Source organism: Natator depressus, chromosome 1 (genome assembly GCF_965152275.1).
Source record: "Natator depressus isolate rNatDep1 chromosome 1, rNatDep2.hap1, whole genome shotgun sequence".
Classification (NCBI taxonomy): Eukaryota; Metazoa; Chordata; order Testudines; family Cheloniidae; genus Natator; species Natator depressus.
In genome coordinates, this window is record NC_134234.1 from 20,963,882 (window position 1) to 20,985,469 (window position 21,588).

The following is a 21,588-nucleotide window of genomic DNA, read 5'->3' on the forward strand; positions in this document are numbered from 1 at the left end:
GAGGCAGTAGCTATATCGAAGGGAGAAGCTCTCCTGCTGACATAGCCTGTCCACACTGGCACTTTAGGTCGGTGTAATTTACGTCGCTCCGGGGTATGGATTATTCACACCCCTAAACAATGTAAATTATACCAAAGTAATTTGTAATGTAGACATAGGCTAAATATATTTATTAGTGGATGCCACCCTCCAGCCCTGGGGCCAGAATACATGGCCTGCTGTTGACACAACAAATGGAACGTGGGGAGACTAGGCCCTAGGCCCCATTGGGTTGTTGCCCCACCTTCCATTTGTTGTGTCAAAAGCAGGCCATGTAGACTTTGGAAAAGAAACTGCAGAGAGGAGCTAGCTGGAGACAGAAGCCAGCAGAGGGGCTGCAAAAAGCAGCTGAAACAGGGACTGAAGGACACCAAATAGGGCATCTGTTTGCTTCCTGCAGTCTGTACTCTGAATAGTCTCCCCGCTGTGGTGACTAGGTGTTTGCTCCAGCCCCTCTTGCCTTCTGACTCATGGTCAGTCACCAGCCCCTTCCCCTCTACTTTATCTTTCCCTCTAGCTAATCCCCTCCCCTTGGCATGATAAATAATAACAGCAATAACAAAACAGCAGGTGAAACTTACTTTCCTGTCTTGTGACAGGTTCATAGGATAGGATGCAGTCTTCCAGTCCCCCTGATAAGAGAAAAAAGAAAATAAATGAAAGCTGACAAGCAGCACTTCACATATTAAAGATTTATGAATTGCTCCATACAGAAGTCAGATAAGAGTCAGTATTCCTCTCCTGCATTGCTGTAACCTGAACCCTTCCAAAGTCCCTTGCAATTTCACAGCAGCTTTTCCCAGCATGTGCTTAACTAATCAATATACAACCGGGTTGTAGATGTGACAATGAAGCTTCTTTTATAGATTCATTAGCAATGGCTGTTCATGGGACTAGGGCAGGAAGTCAACAGATAATTTGTTGCATGGCAGCTTATTACAAAGCCTCCTTAAATCCCACTGGAAGAATTCGCCCCTTTGTTATAGTCCTTTTATGCTGCTGCAGGGTATGCTCCAGGTCTTGCTAATTTACTGGAAGGCCACATCAGCCCCACAGTAGCCCACAATAGGAGAACACAAAACTGGCTGATAGCCATCTGAGCCCCCTCTCCTGCTGGGCGGAGCGTTTTATGTTGCACCTCGCAGAGAAGCAGCACAAAAATCTCACCCCACGTGTTGATATATTTGGGTCATTACAACTAGATTTGGTCACACAAACCAAACTGTTGCTGGTTAGGCTAACATGTGGTGTCATCACTAGGGACAGTTCGCATTTTGGCACAATCACTCCTGATTATGTGTAATCCCCATATATTCAGGGCCAGATTATACTTGGCCCTGTATCTATCTAGCTGAGATATTTCTATGACCTCCCCTATTACCATAGCATCTGAGCACCTTGCCCTCCTCACACACCTTCCTGTGAGATAGGGCATTGCTATCATCTCCACTTAACAGCTGGGGAACAGAGGCACAGAATGGCCAAGTGACGTGACCAACGTCACATAAAAAGTCTGTGGACTAGAGGCTGGGACTCAGACTATGCAGGCTGGCACCCTAACTTCTGGGCCCTTCCTCTCAAGAGGGGACAGAAAACCCCTGAATCTCTAAGTGCCAGGCACAGTCCCACCTTTTCCTCTCCATTGCCCCAGTCCAGCAAAGCCGTGAAACACATGCTTAAATTGGAGGCAAACTTCATTTTAGTCCCAAAGTTACCACTACTCTACACAAATTTAGTACCCTCCTCACTTTTACAGTGGAAAATTGTGTAAATCAGAAATACGAAACTGAGATTATAGAGAGAGGTAGTTACACTAGCCAAAGGAATCCCATGACTACGTCAATTTCCTGCATGAATAATTTGTGTTCCCCTCTCATTTTGGGTCTTTGTCATACATTCTATCTACGTTTGGGCCTTGGCAGGCTGAGAGGCATAGTTTAGGCTAGGGGAGGTTTAAATGATGATTTTTCAATTGGTTTATTGCCTAGCTATGACACAGCATTCACTTCCTGATCTAACAGGGATTTAGTTTCATAAAACAATTCAGAGACCAATTTAGAAATGGGCTAATCGTGGATTTGAAAAGAACTGTTGATTTAACTGAAGAGGCATGCCTTCATTTCATCTGCCTGCACTCAAGGGGGCCTGCATTGCCTTCCATTATGTTGCATCAACAAATACAGGCAAGCTTGTGCCTGTGACAAGGAGAATTTTAGGAAAAAAACAAACCCATTTTGACACTCGGTTTTTTAAAGTCTCTGAGGTGTCTCTAGACCCTAAGCTCCGCTACAGCCTAATGTTCATTTTGGGTATTGAATTATAACCAACGAAAATAAGCAGCTGCAGGTTTTATTGTCCATTTCACCCAGGGACTAGTAGCCATGTGTACGCATCATAAAACTGCTATTGTCATCCTTGGTGGTGGTATCAGCAGAGGATGGAGTGGGCTCTGGAGAAAAACAACCCTCTCGTCTCATAGTGACCCCTGATGTGACATTCTGGCCAAACTCAAGTTAACGGCAAAATTCATCTTGAATTCAGTGGAGCCAGGATTTCATCCATTGACTCAGGAAGGTACTTGGGCATCTGAGCAGTCCCTTTGAAGTCAATAGGACTACCCAGGTGCCTTCAGCATGGCGCCTTCCTGAACTGGGGGCAGAGATAGGTTCCTCAAGATCAGGGCTGAAGGCCACTGGGCATGTCAGTTGGGAAGCTGACCCCACTTTCCTTCAGTCAGCAGGCACATTACATGAGAATTAAATTCCTTAAAAGTTGGGTGGGGGGCAAAATATCACATTAATCTTGTAGGTCTTCAAGGACGGATGTGCACTTCAATTGTAACCAGATGGTAGCTTGTGATAATACATAATCAATCAGTACTAAGGGACTCTGAATCTGTCTTTAAAGTATTTAACATAACAAAGAGCTATGGAATGAATCAATAATGGAAACACTATAAACTTGCAATAGCTTTCAGCTGTGATACACTGAGTGAAATTCAGTAGGGCAGAGGGCTTTATTTACCATTTAACTAAGCCACATCACCCACATTAACGGCATGGCATCTTTTGCTGGCCCTAGTCTTATGGAACAGTCTTACATAATTTAATAGAAAATGACAACCTTTCTGTAGGTTTTCAGAACCCTCCCTTATACATTAAGACAGAATTATATCCCTGCTATAGAATTCTAGAGGATGGTTTAAATAAAAATCAACAGAAAGGATCTCATTCTCTGTTAAATTAATTGTCATAGAATCCTATTAAATATCTCAAGAACCCTATTGTTTCAATCACTTACATTCTATAGGAGTTTTCTACTAAGGTGTGCACTGGGGTGAATTTCATCCATTAAGAATAAAAAATAAGTGAAGAATAGACCTGGATGTTGCAACCCCCAAGGAGGACACAAATAGATTTCAGGGAATTGCCACCACCTGCCCTTTCTTTATGGGCAAACGGCAGGTGGATCACCAAAGCATTTTTCTGTTATAACTTGCAGTCACAGAATGAAAACCACAACCACTGGTTTAATGGACTGTGCATGGGAGAGCTATAAAGGGAATCTACTAACAAGAAGGCAGATTGTGTCCATTAAATAATAATTAAGTAGTATTAAGCAGAGAATTACAAATATAATTTAGCTTAAAAAACACAGTTCATAAAAATGATGAGATTACTGGTTCTGTGGATGAAGAGAAAGCAGTGGATGTATTGTTTCTTGACTTTAGCAAAGCTTTTGACACGGTCTCCCACAGTATTCTTGTCAGCAAGTTAAAGAAGTATGGGCTGGATGAATGCACTATAAGGTGGGTAGAAAGTTGGCTAGATTGTCGGGCTCAACGGGTAGTGATCAATGGCTCCATGTCTAGCTGGCAGCCGGTGTCAAGTGGAGTGCCCCAGGGGTCGGTCCTGGGGCCGGTTTTGTTCAATATCTTCATAAATGATCTGGAGGATGGTGTGGATTGCACTCTCAGCAAATTTGCGGATGATACTAAACTGGGAGGAGTGGTAGATATGCTGGAGGGCAGGGATAGGATACAGAGGGACCTAGACAAATTGGAGGATTGGGCCAAAAGAAATCTGATGAGGTTCAATAAGGATAAGTGCAGGGTCCTGCACTTACGACGGAAGAACCCAATGCACAGCTACAGACTAGGGACCGAATGGCTAGGCAGCAGTTCTGAGGAAAAGGACCTAGGAGTGACAGTGGACGAGAGCTGGATATGAGTCAGCAGTGTGCCCTTGTTGCCAAGAAGGCCAATGGCATTTTGGGATGTATTAGTAGGGGCATAGCGAGCAGATCGAGGGACGTGATCGTTCCCCTCTAGTCGACATTGGTGAGGCCTCATCTGGAGTACTGTGTCCAGTTTTGGGCCCCACGCTACAAGAAGGATGTGGAAAAATTGGAGAGAGTCCAGCGAAGGGCAACAAAAATGATTAGGGGTCTGGAACACATGACTTATGAGGAGAGGCTGAGGAACTGGGATTGTTTAGTCTGCAGAAGAGAAGAATGAGGGGGGATTTGATAGCTGCTTTCAACTACCTGAGAGGTGGTTCCAGAGAGGATGGTTCTAGACTATTCTCAGTGGTAGAAGAGGACAGGACGAGGAGTAATGGTCTCAAGTTGCAGTGGGGGAGGTTTAGGTTGGATATTAGGAAAAACTTTTTCACTAGGAGGGTGGTGAAACACTGGAATGCGTTACCTAGGGAGGTGGTAGAATCTCCTTCCTTAGAAGTTTTTAAGGTCAGGCTTGACAAAGCCCTGGCTGGGATGATTTAATTGGGGATTGGTCCTGCTTTGAGCAGGGGGTTGGACTAGATGACCTCCTGAGGTCCCTTCCAACCCTGATATTCTATGATTCTATGAAAAGTGCTGGATTGACAGTAGTGGGGTCCCTCTACTTATCATTTTATTACTACACCTGTAGAAAACACAGAGATGGGCCAAAACTGGAACCTATCATTTGCACCCTTTCTAATTTTTGAACCTGTCCCTGGAGATTTGGTTCCAAACTAGATCCAAAAATGGGGGAGGGCCAGTTATCTTGATCGGATCCATTTTAGTAACTATACAAATTACTTGAGTTATACTCACATGGTTTACGGTATCTGCAGAAACCCATTATAGCCTCTTAATTCATAGTTTTGTTTTATTTATACAGTCTGCTTCAGGTAGGCATTATCCACCTCCAACCAAAAATCCCTTCCATGGTGTCTGTATTTACATAATAGTACAATGCTTGTATTTAGATTATGACATTTTTCTATCGCGGCAGTTGCAAAAAAGTTGGGATTAGGGATAAAGCATGATCCATTTCGAGATATCCACAGCTATTTGAGAATTAATGTAAGATTTACAAGTAATCTGTGACTATTACACATGTGGTGCAGTTCATGGTGATATTTATTAATAAACTTCAATACCAGGACAAAGCAAACTGTGCTGGGGATAACATTATAGTGGCCCTCTGTGTGGGTAGGTATCGGTCTGAGTGGGGTAATCCTTAACAACTAGGCTCACCTGATAACCAAACAGAACAAAAATACTTTAACCTTTTTCTACCTATAGAAGGCTCAAAATTTTAATTATGGCCTTGTTTACATACAGAGGGTAAACTATGGTCCTTAATGATCTTCCTCATGTGCATGAATTTTTCCTTTTCTTCCTCCCTCCCCAAGTTTTAGTCAAGTATTGCCTACTTAGTTAATTAGTGAAATTATTCAATTAGGCTAAATAGATTTAGTAAAAGCATGTGCAATTTCTGGTGGCTGCTGTAAAAACCTTTATCGAATTGTGTATAAAAGAGGTATTAAAATTCATAGCCATTTTAAATTCATCTTTTGGAAAACAAAAAGAGATTAGTCTACATCTGCAATGAGCTCCTCTAAACTTGGTTTGAAAAAATCGAGTCATAGGGCTCCTAAAACACACCTGAAACTTTGAAATTGTGTTTGATTAGATAATTCAAAAATAGCTTGATGGATACTAATTACAGTAATAACTTGCTTCTAGACCAGGACTTTAAATGCCATATTACTGCTCAGAGGTTGACTTCTATTTTGTAAAATGGACCCAATTCTACTCTCAAATGTTAAATCAATGGGACTAGTAAGTAACTGAGGACAATTGGTCCTCACACCTTTTTATTAGAGTTCCAGTTATGTTATATAAGCTTTTGCAAAAGAGTTAATAATATTCTCTCTATGGACCAACGTAATTGCAGGGCTGGTCAAAAATTTTCTGTTTCATGCTGTTTTTTGACAGAAAATTGGGTTTTTGCTTACATGACTGTGTGTGTGAAATGCTCCTGCTTTCCACAGAAAATTTCAATTTTGTTGTCAGAAAAACCAAACACCCACAAATGAAATACTTTTGCTGAAAACTAAAATATTTTGGTATTCCAATTTTCCACAGAAACAAATATCATTTTTGACCGCCTCTATTAATCACACTAAAGGGTACCGCCTGGACACCATTAAGAAGACTTCATTGCCAAACTTTCACAATTGCATAGATGATCTGGAATGGGTTCTAAGAGTGACCAAGTAATAAAAGGTTTTGAACACTAGCCATGAACAGTGTCTTTTCACTGATTACTCCTCATTAGAAGAAAAAGTAAGAAAAATGTTACGCAATAGCCAGAATCCTACTATAAAAATGCAGAACATCATGACTCAGATTGTGGAGATGATTTGTCTTGTCTGATGGGGAAAAATGTGAAAATCTTGCAGGAACTCCACTCCTCCCCCATGCACTTGCCACTCACTTCTTTTTCTAAATATCACAGTTTCCTTAATCTCTCAGTTTTCTATACAGCGTGTGACAGGCTGATTGTGTCTGGGAGGTAGACTGTGGTGGGGCAGACCTCCCCCTTTCTGTTTCATTTGATTGGGTAACAGTAGGGAATGGGTGTGCTACAACATTTGCAACACAAACAGCAATGCAGCGCCATTGCGCTCTCCAGCAATTTTCTATGTGCTCCCCATATATTTACAGTTTTCAGCTCTGCTTCCCACCCCCCTTAGCAGTTTCATTTTACCAGCTGGCAATGTAAAGCCAGACAAGTTGGCATGTCAGCACCTATCTCACTGCATATTAGTGAAGTAACTTGCACATCCTGTCTGATCATACAAACATCTGGCTTCTCAGATTCCCCATCTAAATCACAATGGCAGTCCTGTTGAGGAGCTTGTTTACAACAGAGTTGGCTCCAAATGCAGCTCAAGCAAAGTTCTAGTGATGGGGCTGTGTCCCCCAAGTATCCAGACTCCAGTGGCAAGAACAGAATTATTCATTGTGTGAGACCTTTTGTCCACTGGGAATTTGCTTTTCCCCTCAGCCAGCTTCTAGTTTTTTCTTTTCATTTAAAAAAAACATAGTAGGCAGGGAGGAGTGTGCCCGTAGGACTGAACATTTCATAGTTTAGACCATAGGTAACATTTTCAGACGTGCCTGTGTGAATGAAGAGCCAACCCCCTGGATCTTCTATGAGATCTCACTCACTCAGATGCCTTTGAAAATTCTACCCTCTGTCATTTTGCTTTCAAATGGCATCTAGATTTCTTCTTTATCCCCAGCAGACTCCTATTTCTCCTCTATACCCTCCTTCGTTTCTCCTCATGAGTCCCAGCCTTCTGAAAATCAGGCCCCTTATGGTATTATAAATTGGGCTCCCCAAATCACCCCAAATGGATATTGTCCCAGATTTCTTATGCTTTTCTATGGTTTGGGCCCTTGACTAGAGGACAGCTTGACTTGGCATTTTAAGGTAACTGGATTTGGTATCGAAGAAGGGGAAGGGCTGCTGCTAAAGACGAAGAGTGGCAATGGCCTGATACAGATTACCCTCATTCCAGGCAATCTGTGCCATAAGGGATGGTCCTCTGCCTCCTACCAGTGTTGAAGGTTCTAGAGCCTCTGCATATGAGCTGCTCTACGGTGTGTCCTGAGGGTGTCTGGTTAAATCTGAACTGGAGTTCTTCAGACTGATGGTTGCTCTGGAAGCCTTGGAGCTGTGAAGAGACTGTGTCAACGACATCTGAGGCCATGGCAAGCCTGGGCTGCATAGGAATCTCATGGCTAAACTACAGGACAGCATTTCAAATCAGAGGAAGATAAATATTTGTATGCACTAGGAGCCCTGGCCCTGGACAACTAGGCAGTCCCTTCAAGGAACATGTAGATATCATGGTCACTGGTACCTTATGCACAGTTATTATTTAGCAACAAGTAGATTTGGCTTTTTGCACTGTCCGAGAAACCCCCATTTATCTCTATTTTAAATGTTTCCCAATTGTGTTCTGCACCTGTGCCATTTTGGGGATTGGCCTCATTTGGCTGCTGCATGGTGGGAAATTAGGGCTCCTTCCACCTGAATCTGATGACTACTTCCCACTGCACAACAAAAGACACTTGGGGCAGGCTTCTGTGCACCAGCACACGAGGTCAGAAGCACAGAGTGAAATAACACCACTAAAGTTCCCGTGAAAGGCTATATTTGTCTCTGGCCACCCTGCCTCGATGATGTGGGCAGTGAGTCATTGGCACTGTGTCCTGTATGTGCCCCTCCCCGCGCCTGCTTGTGGTTAGTCTGTGTCTCAGTAGCCATAATTTACCCAGAGGGTGTTTGCTGAAGGCAGCTGAGGAGTGGGGAAGGAAGAAACTTTTGGTGTTAGTGGAGGGACTCAGGGCCAGGTAGGAACAGACTGAATGAAACCCAGAAGAAAGTCTCCATGGGAGTGTGCTATGTTGGTTTGCCCTTGCCATTTAGCATTTGTATGCCAGTCAGGCTGCAGCAGACCCACCAATGTGACCATCTGTGTGGCTCATTTCCAAAGTTTGGGTGTCAAAGCTGCTGGCCACCCAGGGCTGCATGGCCATGTCCCCAGCTGCATATGTTAGTGAATTATTAGCATGTGCAAACTGGCCCTATGGGCACAGCCCATTTCTCATGGCAGGATTACTTCATCTACTGCTTGATAGCAAAGCCGATCCCACAGAGGGCTGAGAACACTCCCCTTGTCACCACAGTTGTGGGAAGACCAGCCCTGAACCCCCTGTTATCTGGGGTGGCCCCAGCCAACACTGTGCAGTTTGGATACCTTCAGGGCAAGATGGGTCCTACCCACCTCACCCAGGACAGAGGGGAATTGTAACTTTGCAGAGAACACCTGCATGGCTCCTGCCTCCTTCTCCCCATTAACCATCCCACACCCTGCCTGCCCCTCTCTTTCACCCCTAAACCTGCACTTATGACAAGCAGCTACATAACCCACATCGAGTGAGCTAGCTACCCTGGCCCATGAGGCAATTTTGGAAATAGATTTTGTGCGCCAGCCCCTGAAGCCACATCTACAATCCAGTCCATTTGCACACATCTACTTTCTGTACATACACACTCAACCTGTTCAGCCACCCATCTGGAAGCCCCATTTACTCTCTCACTTGCACTCTGGAATAAGCACATGAATGGGTATTTGCACCCATGCAAATCATGGAAAATTTAGCCTTAACGAACTTGCCCAAGGTTATACAGAAAGTCTGGGACAGAAGATGGAAAAGAAGCTGGGCCTCTTGACTTCCAGCCTTGTGCCTTGATCACAAGACCATCAATCCTTCCCCAACAGAGGACACAGCAAATATTAAGCTGGATTTAAAGGAGATCTTCTGCAGTTTCAATGTGCCAACAATTTTCTTGTAGCTCTGGCAATTGCTTTCCAGGGAATCATTTTCACTACAGGAAAATAAAAACTAGTCTTTCATTTCTGAATGGTGTAAAAAAATCTACTTTGCTGAAACAAAGCAGTGTTTATTAACAGTAACTGACTGCTACACACTATATCAAGACAAGTAACTGTGTGGTTTGAAACCAGTGGTAACCTTAATGCATACAGGTACGTAACCCAAGACAAGTGCTCTGTGACTGGTGAACAACTGCATACGCTAAGCAAACGGCTTGATGCAATCAAATAAACAGATTGATATTTGGAGAGTAACCTAGTTTTTTTGGTTATCTTTTCTCATACAGACAATCGTGTCACATTTTAATTACTCATTTTGTGCTTTTCTCACCACTTTTTGAAAAATGTTTGAAATATTCAGGCAATGTTAAGTGTCATTAATACATTTCAGTATCATTAATTCCTGGATATTTCAATATCATTAATTGACGCAAACAATCCGCATTAAGGTCTTGATCCCGCAATCTGATTCATGCAAATGGACTCCATGCCCATGATTTCAATGGGATTCTGGCACAGTGTAGCGGTCCCGCTCTGTGGCTCAAATTGTATAATCATGGCCTCAATTTGTAAGGAATGTTTGAGATTCGGGGTAAAGTTTCCAAAGGCCTAAGGCCCACCCTACTTTTCTGAAGGTGCGGTCTGCACTTAAGAGATTGGCACCCAGAAAACGATCTTCAAATCAGAGAACTTGCACCTTGACTCCTTTATTTGCCACTCAGGTGCTAGTGCAAATTGCAACTGCACAAGGGAGGCCGGGCTTTTGCAAATTTGGCTCTTGTGGAGTAGTTTTCCTTTTAAAAGAGTCATCAAGAAATGCCATGATTATGCTGAGCCATCCCTGCTGAGACTTTACCCAATAGTACCCAAGAAATCTAAATTTTCGTAAACCTTCCCAAAGTCAGTTTGGTTTCATTTCCTAGAAAGCGTTCAAATTAACAAAACTCATGCTCATTAGCTGCATAAGGCATACCATTTCTCTTTTTACAGTTTCGTTCCCGAAATATGGTTAGAAATTTGCATTTCAAGCCATTTGCTCCAATAATAATCTTCTTTTTTTGAAGTTAAAAAGAGCAGCAAGGAGAGAAAAACAAAACAAAACAAGCAATGCAACGTAAAGAGCCCCAAACGAAAGCAATAACTTACTGTAGCTACTTTCGCTATCGCTGGCATTAGAGGAAACATGTTCTGCAAGAACAGTACAGCAAATTAAAGAATATAACCAAGCACCGCGAAGCAGCTAGAACTTAAAAGATCTGCCACATTCATGCAAAGGTGAGTGTTCAGAGTGGAAGTAAAATCAGTGCAGCAGCTCCATCTGAAAATCTCAGATAATTCATACCATGAAGATGAAAGCTTTATCTCTTGGTATATCAAGAAGGGGGCTACACCCCTGTGGCTAGTAATGTCTTTGGCAGTGGCACTTCTCCCCCTGGATGAATTGTATAAAGGGGCAGTGACATCCCAAACATCTCTACGCTGAAATACATGGCAGTCCGTTCATACTTCCCAAGACTTGTAAGCTAATTATGCAAAGACCTGGGTGTTTAGGCAGATTATTATTAATTATGAATAATGTGTATAATTAATGCATAGGAACCATTCTCATTACAGTTAGAGCTCTTCTTCCACCCTTTGTGCCGGGCATTAGTCATTGTGCAAGGTATCTTAGTCAGGGTTTGCCAATCAATGGGTTTTACCATATGTTTTATTTTTATTTATGTAAAGCTCACCATAAAGCAATAATACCAGTTATGAAAACAACAGGGCTTGTCAGAACCTTTTTCAGACAGTACTGGCAGTTACCAAGATTAATGCCCTCAAGATTTGGGCTGGGGGAGGGAGGGAGGATCTTTGTCAGAAGCAGCCTGGGTGCAGCCATAGGAACATAGGAGTTACCATCAGGATGCTGACCTGCGGTCCAACTAGTCCAGTATCCTGTCTCCAGTACTGGCTCCTTCAGAGAAAAGTGCAAGAAACCCCATAACAATACCCACTCCTCCTGGGGACCTCAACACTGTCTTCCAGAAATATCTTGCCTGCCTGGACCAAGGGGAAGGAAACTGTGTTTGGAAGGGTTAGGAGTGGGACTGAAAGGGGTGGTTTATGAAGGGGCAGTTGGCAAGACTAATGTTTTTTTCCTTTGTGCTTTTGGAGTGAGCCCACCAACCAGGTAGCTCTGGGCAAGTATCACTGGAACTCAATAAGGGCATGAAGAACTTTGCACAAGCTCATCATATGTGGCAGCTTGGGTTGTCTATGGACATCCAGGGCCTCTAAGGTCAGATGGGGTTAGTCTTTTGGTCATGAGTTCAGACATTCAAACATGACGGGGAAAATCTTTGATCAGAAGATGGCAGTCAACTGGAACTGCTTCCCCACTTGCAGCTGGCCCACAGCCCTCCCAGATGCATCTAAAAGATCCTGGTCATAGTTTATGGTTTTTGTTCCATAATGCTCATTTACTGGGGTGGAGGGATAGGAGACAGAGATGAGTCCCCACCCCAAAATTGGTAAAAAGTTAATATAGGCCCCTCTGGGGGACTCAATTTCATCCTCAATTCGACAGCACCATTAAGGTTGGTTTCTTCTTTTTAAAGGATTCCAGCTCCTAGCAGACATAGAGGGTACAATTGGCATAATGATCTGTAGTCACTAATTTTGGGTGGCTTCATTTTTGGTGCCCAGTTGAAGAGATGTATTGACTTAATTCAACTGGTGTGTTAGATGCAAAGTCCTGTGTGTGTCTAAAGTTGGGCACCAAAAAACTGAGCCACCCAGAAGGAGAGACAATTTTTGAACATTTGGGCCATGATGTCTACACAGCTGCATGGCCTGCTCTTCCTCTGGAGTTTATATTGTTAAACTAATGAACATGTGGCCTTGGGCCACTTTTTCCAAGCATCATCATCAGCTGTATGTGTCCTTGGCAAAGTCTCCAGAGCACAAAAAAATTACTGGTAAAGACTGTTAGGAGCTGTCAAATATTTCTGAATTTTGCATTGTTGATGGACAGGTCTGGGCAGCTGTTGGCTTTTACAGGAAAGTTATTGACTGAGCAAGATGCATATCAGACCAATCATAGTCTCATAATTAGATGTGATTGGATGTAAAAATCTAGTTCCAGGACAAACAGAATGTGCTTCAGCAAAATAATGTCATATGCCAATATGCTCCTCAAATGAAAAGCAGGTGCTGTATGTAGCCAGCATCCACCACAACATAAACCATGCCTTGCTGTGGATAGAACCACAAGGAGGCCAAAGGAAGACTCTGCAGTCTGAGCTCCTACCCCATCATGTATGAATGGGATTGGGGTACTGAAAATCAGTGGGCAGGGGGCATCGCTGGCAACTGTCCTGGGATCCTCAGACTGGGGCATCCATTCAGAGGTGAGGCATGGAAAGGCCTCGTTCCTCCGCAATATTCCTTGGGCTCCTATCTAAACTCACACTGTTACTGCCTGCCCACTTGCAGCTGGCTCATACCCTCCCACTAAAGGGAGGCAACTCACAGAAGTTAATACTGCCCAGAGAGAGAGCAACAGCAGAATCAGCATTTATGGCCAAGGTTGTTTCCCCATGGGCCTGTCAAGCGACAATACCACAGAGAGCACCCTGCCTCTCCCCTGCCCACCCCCAGCGTACCATGCCCTCCTCCAAATATGCACAGCTGACCATGTATTGAGTGGCACTGCAGAAATGGGGGGGTGGGGAAGGAATGATAATTAAAAACAATCATGGAAAACATTGGTTTTAGGGTTTAGTAAAAGGTTCATTTTTACATTTGGAGCAAAATTTATCCTGATGATATCTCTTTAAAACCTATACTTACAGACTCGTAGTAATAGTAGCACTTGTTGTTGTTAACACATGTGGTATCAGATTGATGTTTTATACAGAATCACGAAGGCCTCTACTAACCAATAATCTACAGCCTCTCATAAGGCTGTGTGCCATTAAAAATGATGTGTTGGTTTAATATACATGATACATGTACTATCGGGGTGGGGCTGCAGGGATCTAGAATTGTGCTGATAGTTGAAAACTAGCTTCAGTATTAACAATGGAGGAAGTTAGCAAATAGTCTGCAAGCACAATAAAATGGTATATTAGGGAGACCTTTCTTTTTCTGGGCAGAGGTATTCAGTAGGGCTTTATCTAATCAGATGGCCCCTGGTTCATTTTATGCAATGCAGAGAAGGTGCTCCATGCATTGCTATCATGCTTTCCGTAAGCTATTCAGTCACGGCAAAATCAAAATTCTGCACATCATCCAGAAAACTAGCATTGTGTAACTCTCCCTCTGCTGTTCAAGAGATTAAGTTTTCACCTTTAAAAAGGAAAGCCAACCATTATATGACTTAACATGTCAATTAAAAAACCCCAGGCATTTAATAATCTCTTAAAATGTGTGCATGAACGTGCATTTTTGTAAGCAAAATCACATACAGAACAGTAGGTGATGCAATGGTAACATTCACATACATTATGCCTCAATTCATCAGTGTCTTAAGAAAAAGAATAAGCATTGAAGGAAGAAAACAGCCAATACATATGTAAGTAGTATTATTATGCTGGACATATTCAGGGCTGGATACAGCATACTAATGTAGTTAAGTACATGGAATTCAGCTGCAAATAATTTATTTCATTCTATGCAATTTCTCTAGAAATAAATTACAGGAAACAAATTATTTTTGAAGAATCATCTGGCAAAATGCTGCATTCTCTATAATACCAATTCCTGAGGTAGGATCACTGCATACCAGAAAAAGAAATTGCTCAAGGGTAGTGACAAAGGATTGGTCGCTAATGGTGACACAGATCTAAAATTAGTTATGGAGAAGGTTATGTCTTTCCTCGCCTGCAAATAGTTTCTTCCATTAACAGCAACGTACTAATCTACAATGTGGCAAAGTAACAAACACTCCCATGCAAAAAGCTGAAAATGCAGAAGCGGCAGCATAAATAATTTTCTATTGATCTTCTCAAGATGTTTAACTTTCCCTTCATATCAAGATGGATTGCTGCTCAAAGGCGCATTCTAGGCAGCAGTACAAGTTCTAGGTATGCTACTGTCTACAGAACTGTCATGATGGGAACAAAAACTTACTGTTAAAAACAAAAGGAGTTATTACATCAGAAGTAAAACTGTCTGTTTGATTCACTATATGTTATTGAATATTCTCATGCAGAACAAAACAACTGAAACATTTTTGGTGCATTCACAGCTGGGTAACAAATAAAACTCTATCTTGTGCATGCTGGGAATGGAAGGTCCTCAGAGAAGGAACAAAAGCCAAAACAAAAACAGAACACAAAAAAAAAAGTTGAAGTGACCATTCCTGGGAACTTACTCAGAGTCTTTGTTCCATAACCGTCGTCACCTAATCCGGGGATGTCCTGCACGGAAGTCCCCAGAGAGAGCAATGAGAAAGGAAGAACAGCCGCAGAAGAGGAAGGAAGAAGTCAGTGGAGTTGAAATGGATACTACCATGACTGACCATGCAGATGGAGCAATCTGGATCCCTGCTTTCTCTTTTTGAAACAACTTTAAACCCACATTCCACAGTAATGTTCCCCAATGAAAAAGACAGTGACCATTATGTACTCTCTGCTGCTACAGTTAAAGAAAACCAAAACCAAAAAACCAAAGAATCCTTAGCAGATCAATTTTCAGGGAAAGAATATTAAGGGAGAGGGGAAAAAAGCTACATTTCTTCTGATATAATATCAGCATACACATTACATTATTCTGGATACTCAGAATATATAATGTAGGCATGCACTGAGTAACCAGATTCTATTAAGAGGATTATCATTGCTTTAACTTTACTGTTTAAAATTACAAGAAAACTGATGAGAAACAGAAAAAGTCACCGAGTGTGGTTTTCAGTTCAGGATTAAAACACTCAACTAAGTGATCAATGGTAATCAACAAGGAGATTAGAACCATCTAGTAGCAGACTCAAAAATGTAGTAGACACAAAAATGATTCTGGAATGTTTGTGGGGGTTTTTAAACCAAAAATAAAATTAATGTAATAATTTAGGAGAAATTGTTTTTACATCAGTTTGGGCCAGTTCTGGATTCGAACATTTTATCTAGGAAAGAACTGGATTTAAAACAACAAAAATAATCAGCAACATTTATGAAAAAGGGAAGAAATTTATACACTGAACTCTTCCAGCCAGAAGCCAAGGTCACTGCTTTATCTTACTCTGAAAAGAATGTTTCAAGGGAAGGGAGCACCAGCTGGATCCAGACTGCAATCATACATTGGTCACAGTAGTAATACCTCACCTGCCTGCCTTTGATATTTGTATGCCTAGATGTGTGGGGTACTGGTGTCATGCGTGTCACCCATTTTTGTGCTGCATGTGACATCATCTCCAAGAGGTTACTTACGTTCTGGATCACTTGTTTCCTGCTCACTCTGCTCCTTGCTCTTGTAGAATGGGAATTTTCGTGAAAAGATGAAGTTCTTTTTACGCTTGTCATTGAATGACTGTGAAGGAGAAAAGGCATGGGGCAAAAACAGGGACGTCTAATTGTTGTCACACTCATGCTGACAAAACAACTAGTTTGTAAAAGTGGAGAGAACTGTAGTGACTCAAACCAGTCAAAACCAAGTGGTTGAAAAGAATCAGAAATGATTTTCAATAGGATTGCAGGTTAAAGGACATAATGTCTTGAAGACTGATCAGTTTTCTTACAGATGGACTCAAGCCACAAACTTCAGATCCAGATTTTGAAACTCCAAGGCTTGGGTTTGTTCCAATAAAGAGTTTTGGTTTAGCCCATTATAATGATAGGATCCATTTACAACATTTGGATCCAAATATGGTCATGGATTCTGATTTCTCCCTCCCCTCCCATCCAAACTTCAGGGGTGCTTGGATCTGGGGTTTTGGTTCAGCCCTCTCCAGGGCATGTCACCTCAGAAGTGCTGAGCACCTGCCACTCAAATTGAAGTCAATGGCAATTGTGAGTGGCTCAGTATATCTCAAGATCAGACCACTGATCTTTAATCATAGTAAATTCTGCCCAGAATTAATTCACTGTCTAGAAAAGAGTAGGCTGTAAAGGAGAAATCGAAGAGGTCCATAGATTCACTTTCAGTAGACATGCACGTTCAACTCTGTGCCAATTAAAAATACATATTTATTTCTGGCAGCTCTTTCAAGTTCCATAAAAAAAGTTTTATTTCCCCCCCTTAATTTTGAAATGTGTGAGGTACAATTCAAAGACTTGTTCAAGTAATCAAAGGGACAATACTTTCATTTTAGTTTGTACACCACTGTCATTCATTAGTCTTGGTGCATATAGTTTCAGTTTTATATAATCTAGTAATTGAATTCTGCTGCTGCACAATATTTCTGAGCAAATTCAGCTGCATATCCTGCCAAAACTCTGCATATGGCGAGTTAATACTTAGGCGAATGGGCATTTTGTGTGAAAAAAGGTGTTATTTTTGTAGACAGCTTTATGGTTTCATCACATTATATTAAATCGTAGCAGGATATAGGCATTAGGCCTTCAGAGCCAATTTCTTCTCATCTCACTTAAACAATTAATCTAATTTCTTTGGGACTGTTTGCATGAATAAAGGAACCAGGATTTGGTCCTAAATATACAATTAAATAAGGTCAGCGGCTGATAATATAATTTGTTATGTTAACAGCATAGAAGGTGTTCTAGAATACAACAGATTTCTAAAAGATGTGAAGTCAAAAAATTTAACACTTAAAAAACCTATGAAAACAGGTATTTTACTTGTGTCACAAAAGTTTCATGCCACTTTTACACTTCAAGCATATTTAAACTTTAGTAACTGAAAACAAAAGAAAAAAATACACATGTAGAATAAATGATCCATGAATATCTTTCAAACATTCAACTTGAAATTAATGTAGATGTCATGCACAAGTAATACAGACAGCATGCAGAGTCAAAACAATTCAAACATGAAACAAAGCCAGGGACTCAAAATATGAACATGACAGATTACAGTAATTTGTGGGTGAAAACGGGGTCGACATGCAAATTACATCACTTAAATGGCCTGCAGGGTAGAATGGAAATTAAAATGTGTTTTCTGTGATCACTTCTTTTATCTTTCCAAAGCAAGGAATGTAATATGTTAACATTTCCTGGGTTATGAAAATGTTGTTTGTCATGATTAATCCAAGTTTGACATAATAATATACTTTTAAAGGAAAAAATTATATATGCAATAATACCTCAAAAACCAAAGTGGTCTAAAATCATAGTCATTTCATTACCAAATGCCTTTTCAGTTTGGAACTGAAGAGAAGGTTATCAAATTGGTATATAAATATGCTGTGGTTCATAGAAACATTAAGACGAATCACCATTCTAGTTCACATTTATAAAAGATATCCTCTTTATGAAAATTATTCCCCTCAAGCAATCTATAGCAAAAACTGCAACAAGTACATTTCAACCAGAAAAGTGTTGTTATTTTTTTACTTCTTATGCAATATAGCATGGGACAGCTAGAAGATCATTCTTCTTAGCATATTAAATTATTAGAAAAGACTGCTTTTTCATAGAGAAAGAAAGTATGGTTCACAAATTTCCTGGCTTAAAATTCCGAATATGATATTAATTAGGCATAAACCTTGTTTTCTGGCTCCAAGAAAAGACACCAGTATAACAAATGTGCTATCCTGCTATCCACTCTCCCTTAACCAAATGCCCACTGTGTGTCCAGTTGCATAGTATTGGATTTAATACCTTCCATGTTGTGACAGATATTCAAATAACTGTACCAGGATAATACTATAGTTTTTTTTGGCCTTAAAGAATTTCCCTGGTTTTTTTGTGTCAATAACATTTCTATAATCAATTTGTTTTTCTCTATAAGGAGCAGTAAAACATGTTATTTACAAATTATTGTAACACATTCATGTAAAGCTAAACAAAACATCTAATTTTTAACTTAGTAGTTGGTGATAAGCATTGCAGAATGCAGCAGGACATTACTCTGACAATTGTATATTAAGAGAGATCATCCTGTCTTAGAAAAACCCTTCCCACTACTCAACTAAATCACTCTTGAATTCGGGTGTCTTTGTGTGATTCCGTATTCTCTGTGTAATGTATCTATACTGTATTGGAATGAGAGACACGGTCTTGATGGAATCTAACGTCTGTATCTTTTTCAGGGTAGTTTTGTAGATGGGAAAAGCTTTCTTTTAAAGAGATGCCTGAAAAGCCATTGTGGTTTCCTAGCACATTCAAAATGCTTTCTTCAGCTAGTTCATTCAACCAACCTGATAGCTCCCAGAGCACTGAAAAGTCACATTGGTATCAGGGAGTGGCTTTTAGAGTTGGAACACATAATCAATGTCACCTTTTCCCATCATGTTATAACAATGGTTTGCCTTTACCTGACAATTTGAAACTGCTTTGCAAACATTAAGTCTCAGGAAATCCCTCTGAGATGGGAGCATTATTACACTCATTTTACAGGGTCCTGTGGCTCGAACTACAAGAAGGATGTGGATAAATTGGAGAGAGTCCAGCGAAGGGCAACAAAAATGATTAGGGGTCTAGAGCACATGACTTATGAGGAGAGGCTGAGGGAGCTGGGATTGTTTAGTCTGCAGAAGAGAAGAATGAGGGGGGATTTGATAGCTGCTTTCAACTACCTGAAAGGGGGTTCCAAAGAGGATGGCTCTAGACTGTTCTCAATGGTAGCAGATGACAGAACGAGGAGTAATGGTCTCAAGTTGCAATGGGGGAGGTTTAGATTGGATATTAGGAAAAACTTTTTCACTAAGAGGGTGATGAAACACTGGAATGCGTTACCTAGGGAGGTGGTAGAATCTCCTTCCTTAGAGGTTTTTAAGGTCAGGCTTGACAAAGCCCTGGCTGGGATGATTTAACTGGGAATTGGTCCTGCTTCGAGCAGGGGGTTGGACTAGATGACCTTCTGGGGTCCCTTCCAACCCTGATATTCTATGATTCTATGAGTGAACAGTAGTCCTGGCTCTGGGAGACACAGATTCAATTTTCCACACCTCTGAGCAACATAGTCATACCGACATAATTTGATAGCGTAGACCAAGCCTAAAACTGAATTTTGGTTAGAGCAGGCTCAGATCAAGGTAAATCTGCCAGCCTGGTTTCCCTGTGAACCTATAGATTTGGAAATTGGGAACGCAATGAAGTAGTACAAGCCAGATAAAAATACCCCCTGCTGCTTAGTTTCACCAGATGAGAGTAAGTTTTGTTTAATACTTAGAAATGTATATTTTTGTTTCTATTTTTAACATTTATAAATATTTATATGAACATTTGTTTAGTGACAAACCAACCGATAAAACCTTTAATGCCATTTATTATCCAGGAAACCTAATTTTAATCCTGAATGAAACAGAACAGGCACCAAAAAAAATCACCAAAATCTACAGGCGAATTAAATCATGAGTAATAAGCAACATCGGTTTTAAAAGGACAAATCTTGCCAGTCAACTTGATGACAAATTTGGATTAGTTTACAAAATGAGTGAATGAAGTCACTGTCGCAGGTGTTGTATATTTAGATTTCAGCATGTGATTTAGTATCTCACAAAAATTTACTCTTAAAATTCACCCATTATTTAGATGTGAACACTGCCTTATGGACTGAAAATTGGCTGAAGACTCAAAAAGAAAGTGTAGTGATAAAGGGCAAAGTACCAAACTGGAGGTAGTGTTCCCTTGGATTTTGCTGGGATGGGTGGTGTTATTCTTATTTATTATTGATATTATAGGTAGCTCCTAGAAGCCAGTGCCCCATTTTGCCAGGCGCTGAATCTCCCTCACAGCCTCTGCAGTGAATTCATTGCAATGGCCTTATCTTTCTTGAGTACTCCTTTAGCAGCTTGATCATCCGGTGGCCCCACTGATTGTTTAGCAGGCTTCTAGCTTCTGATGTACTTAATATTTTTGCTGCTCGTTTTTGAGTCATTGGCTAGTTAGTCTTCAAATTCTTTTTTGGCCTGCCTAATTATACTTTTACACTTGACTTGCTAGAGTTTATGATCCTTTCTATTTTCCTCAGTGGGATTTAACTTCCAATTTTTAAAGGGTGCCTATTTGCCTCTAACCACTTCTTTTACTTTGTTGTTTAGCCATGATGGTATTTTTTGGTCCTCTATGTTTGGGGTAAACATTTAATTTGAGTCTCTATTATTATAAATTTTAAAAATTTTCCATGCAGTGTGCAGGCATTTCATTTTTGGGACTGTACTTTTAAATTTCTGTTTAACTAGCTTCCTCATGTTTGTGTAGTTTTCCTTTCTGAAGTTAAATACTACTGCAGTGGGCTTCTTTGGTGTTCCCCCGCAACAAGGATGTTAAACTTAATTATATTATGGTCGCTATTGCCAAGCGGTTCAGCTATATTTACCTCTTGGACCAGATCCTGTGCTCCACTTAGGACTAAACCAAGAATTGCCTCGCCTCTTGTGGGTTCCAGTACTAGCTGCTCCAAGAAGCAGTCATTTAAGGTGTCAAGAAACTTTATCTCTGCATCCTGTCCTGAGGTGACATTTACCCAGTCAATATGGGGATAGTTGAAATCCCCCATTATTATTACTGAGTTTTCTAGTTTTATAGCCTCTCTAACCTCCCTGCGCATTTCACAGTCACTATCACTGTCCTGGTCAGGTGGTCGGTAGTATATCCCTACTGCTATATTCTTATCATTGAAGCTTGGAATTTCTATCCATAGAGATTCTATGGCACAGTTTAGGTCATTTAAGATTTTTACTATGTTTGACTAATGCTTT

The 21,588-nt window shown here is 41.0% G+C and overlaps 1 protein-coding gene across 23 annotated transcripts in view; it reads right to left on the reverse strand.

Moving 5' to 3' along the window:
- The window catches only part of DLG2 (discs large MAGUK scaffold protein 2), a 1,447,004-nt gene that overhangs the window by 16,713 nt on the left and 1,408,703 nt on the right, over positions 1–21,588 (reverse strand). For 14 of the 23 annotated variants that reach the window (XM_074955894.1, XM_074956035.1, XM_074955852.1 and 11 more), the window contains 2 exons: positions 16,193–16,292; positions 621–671 (listed from right to left, as the gene is read on the reverse strand). In XM_074955894.1, the coding sequence (XP_074811995.1) occupies positions 621–671; positions 16,193–16,292 (151 nt within the window). Of the gene's footprint in view, positions 1–620; positions 672–10,928; positions 10,971–15,141; positions 15,188–16,192; positions 16,293–21,588 lie in introns of all 23 variants that reach the window. The other 9 variants (XM_074955907.1, XM_074955877.1, XM_074955867.1 and 6 more) reach the window with 3 other exon arrangements.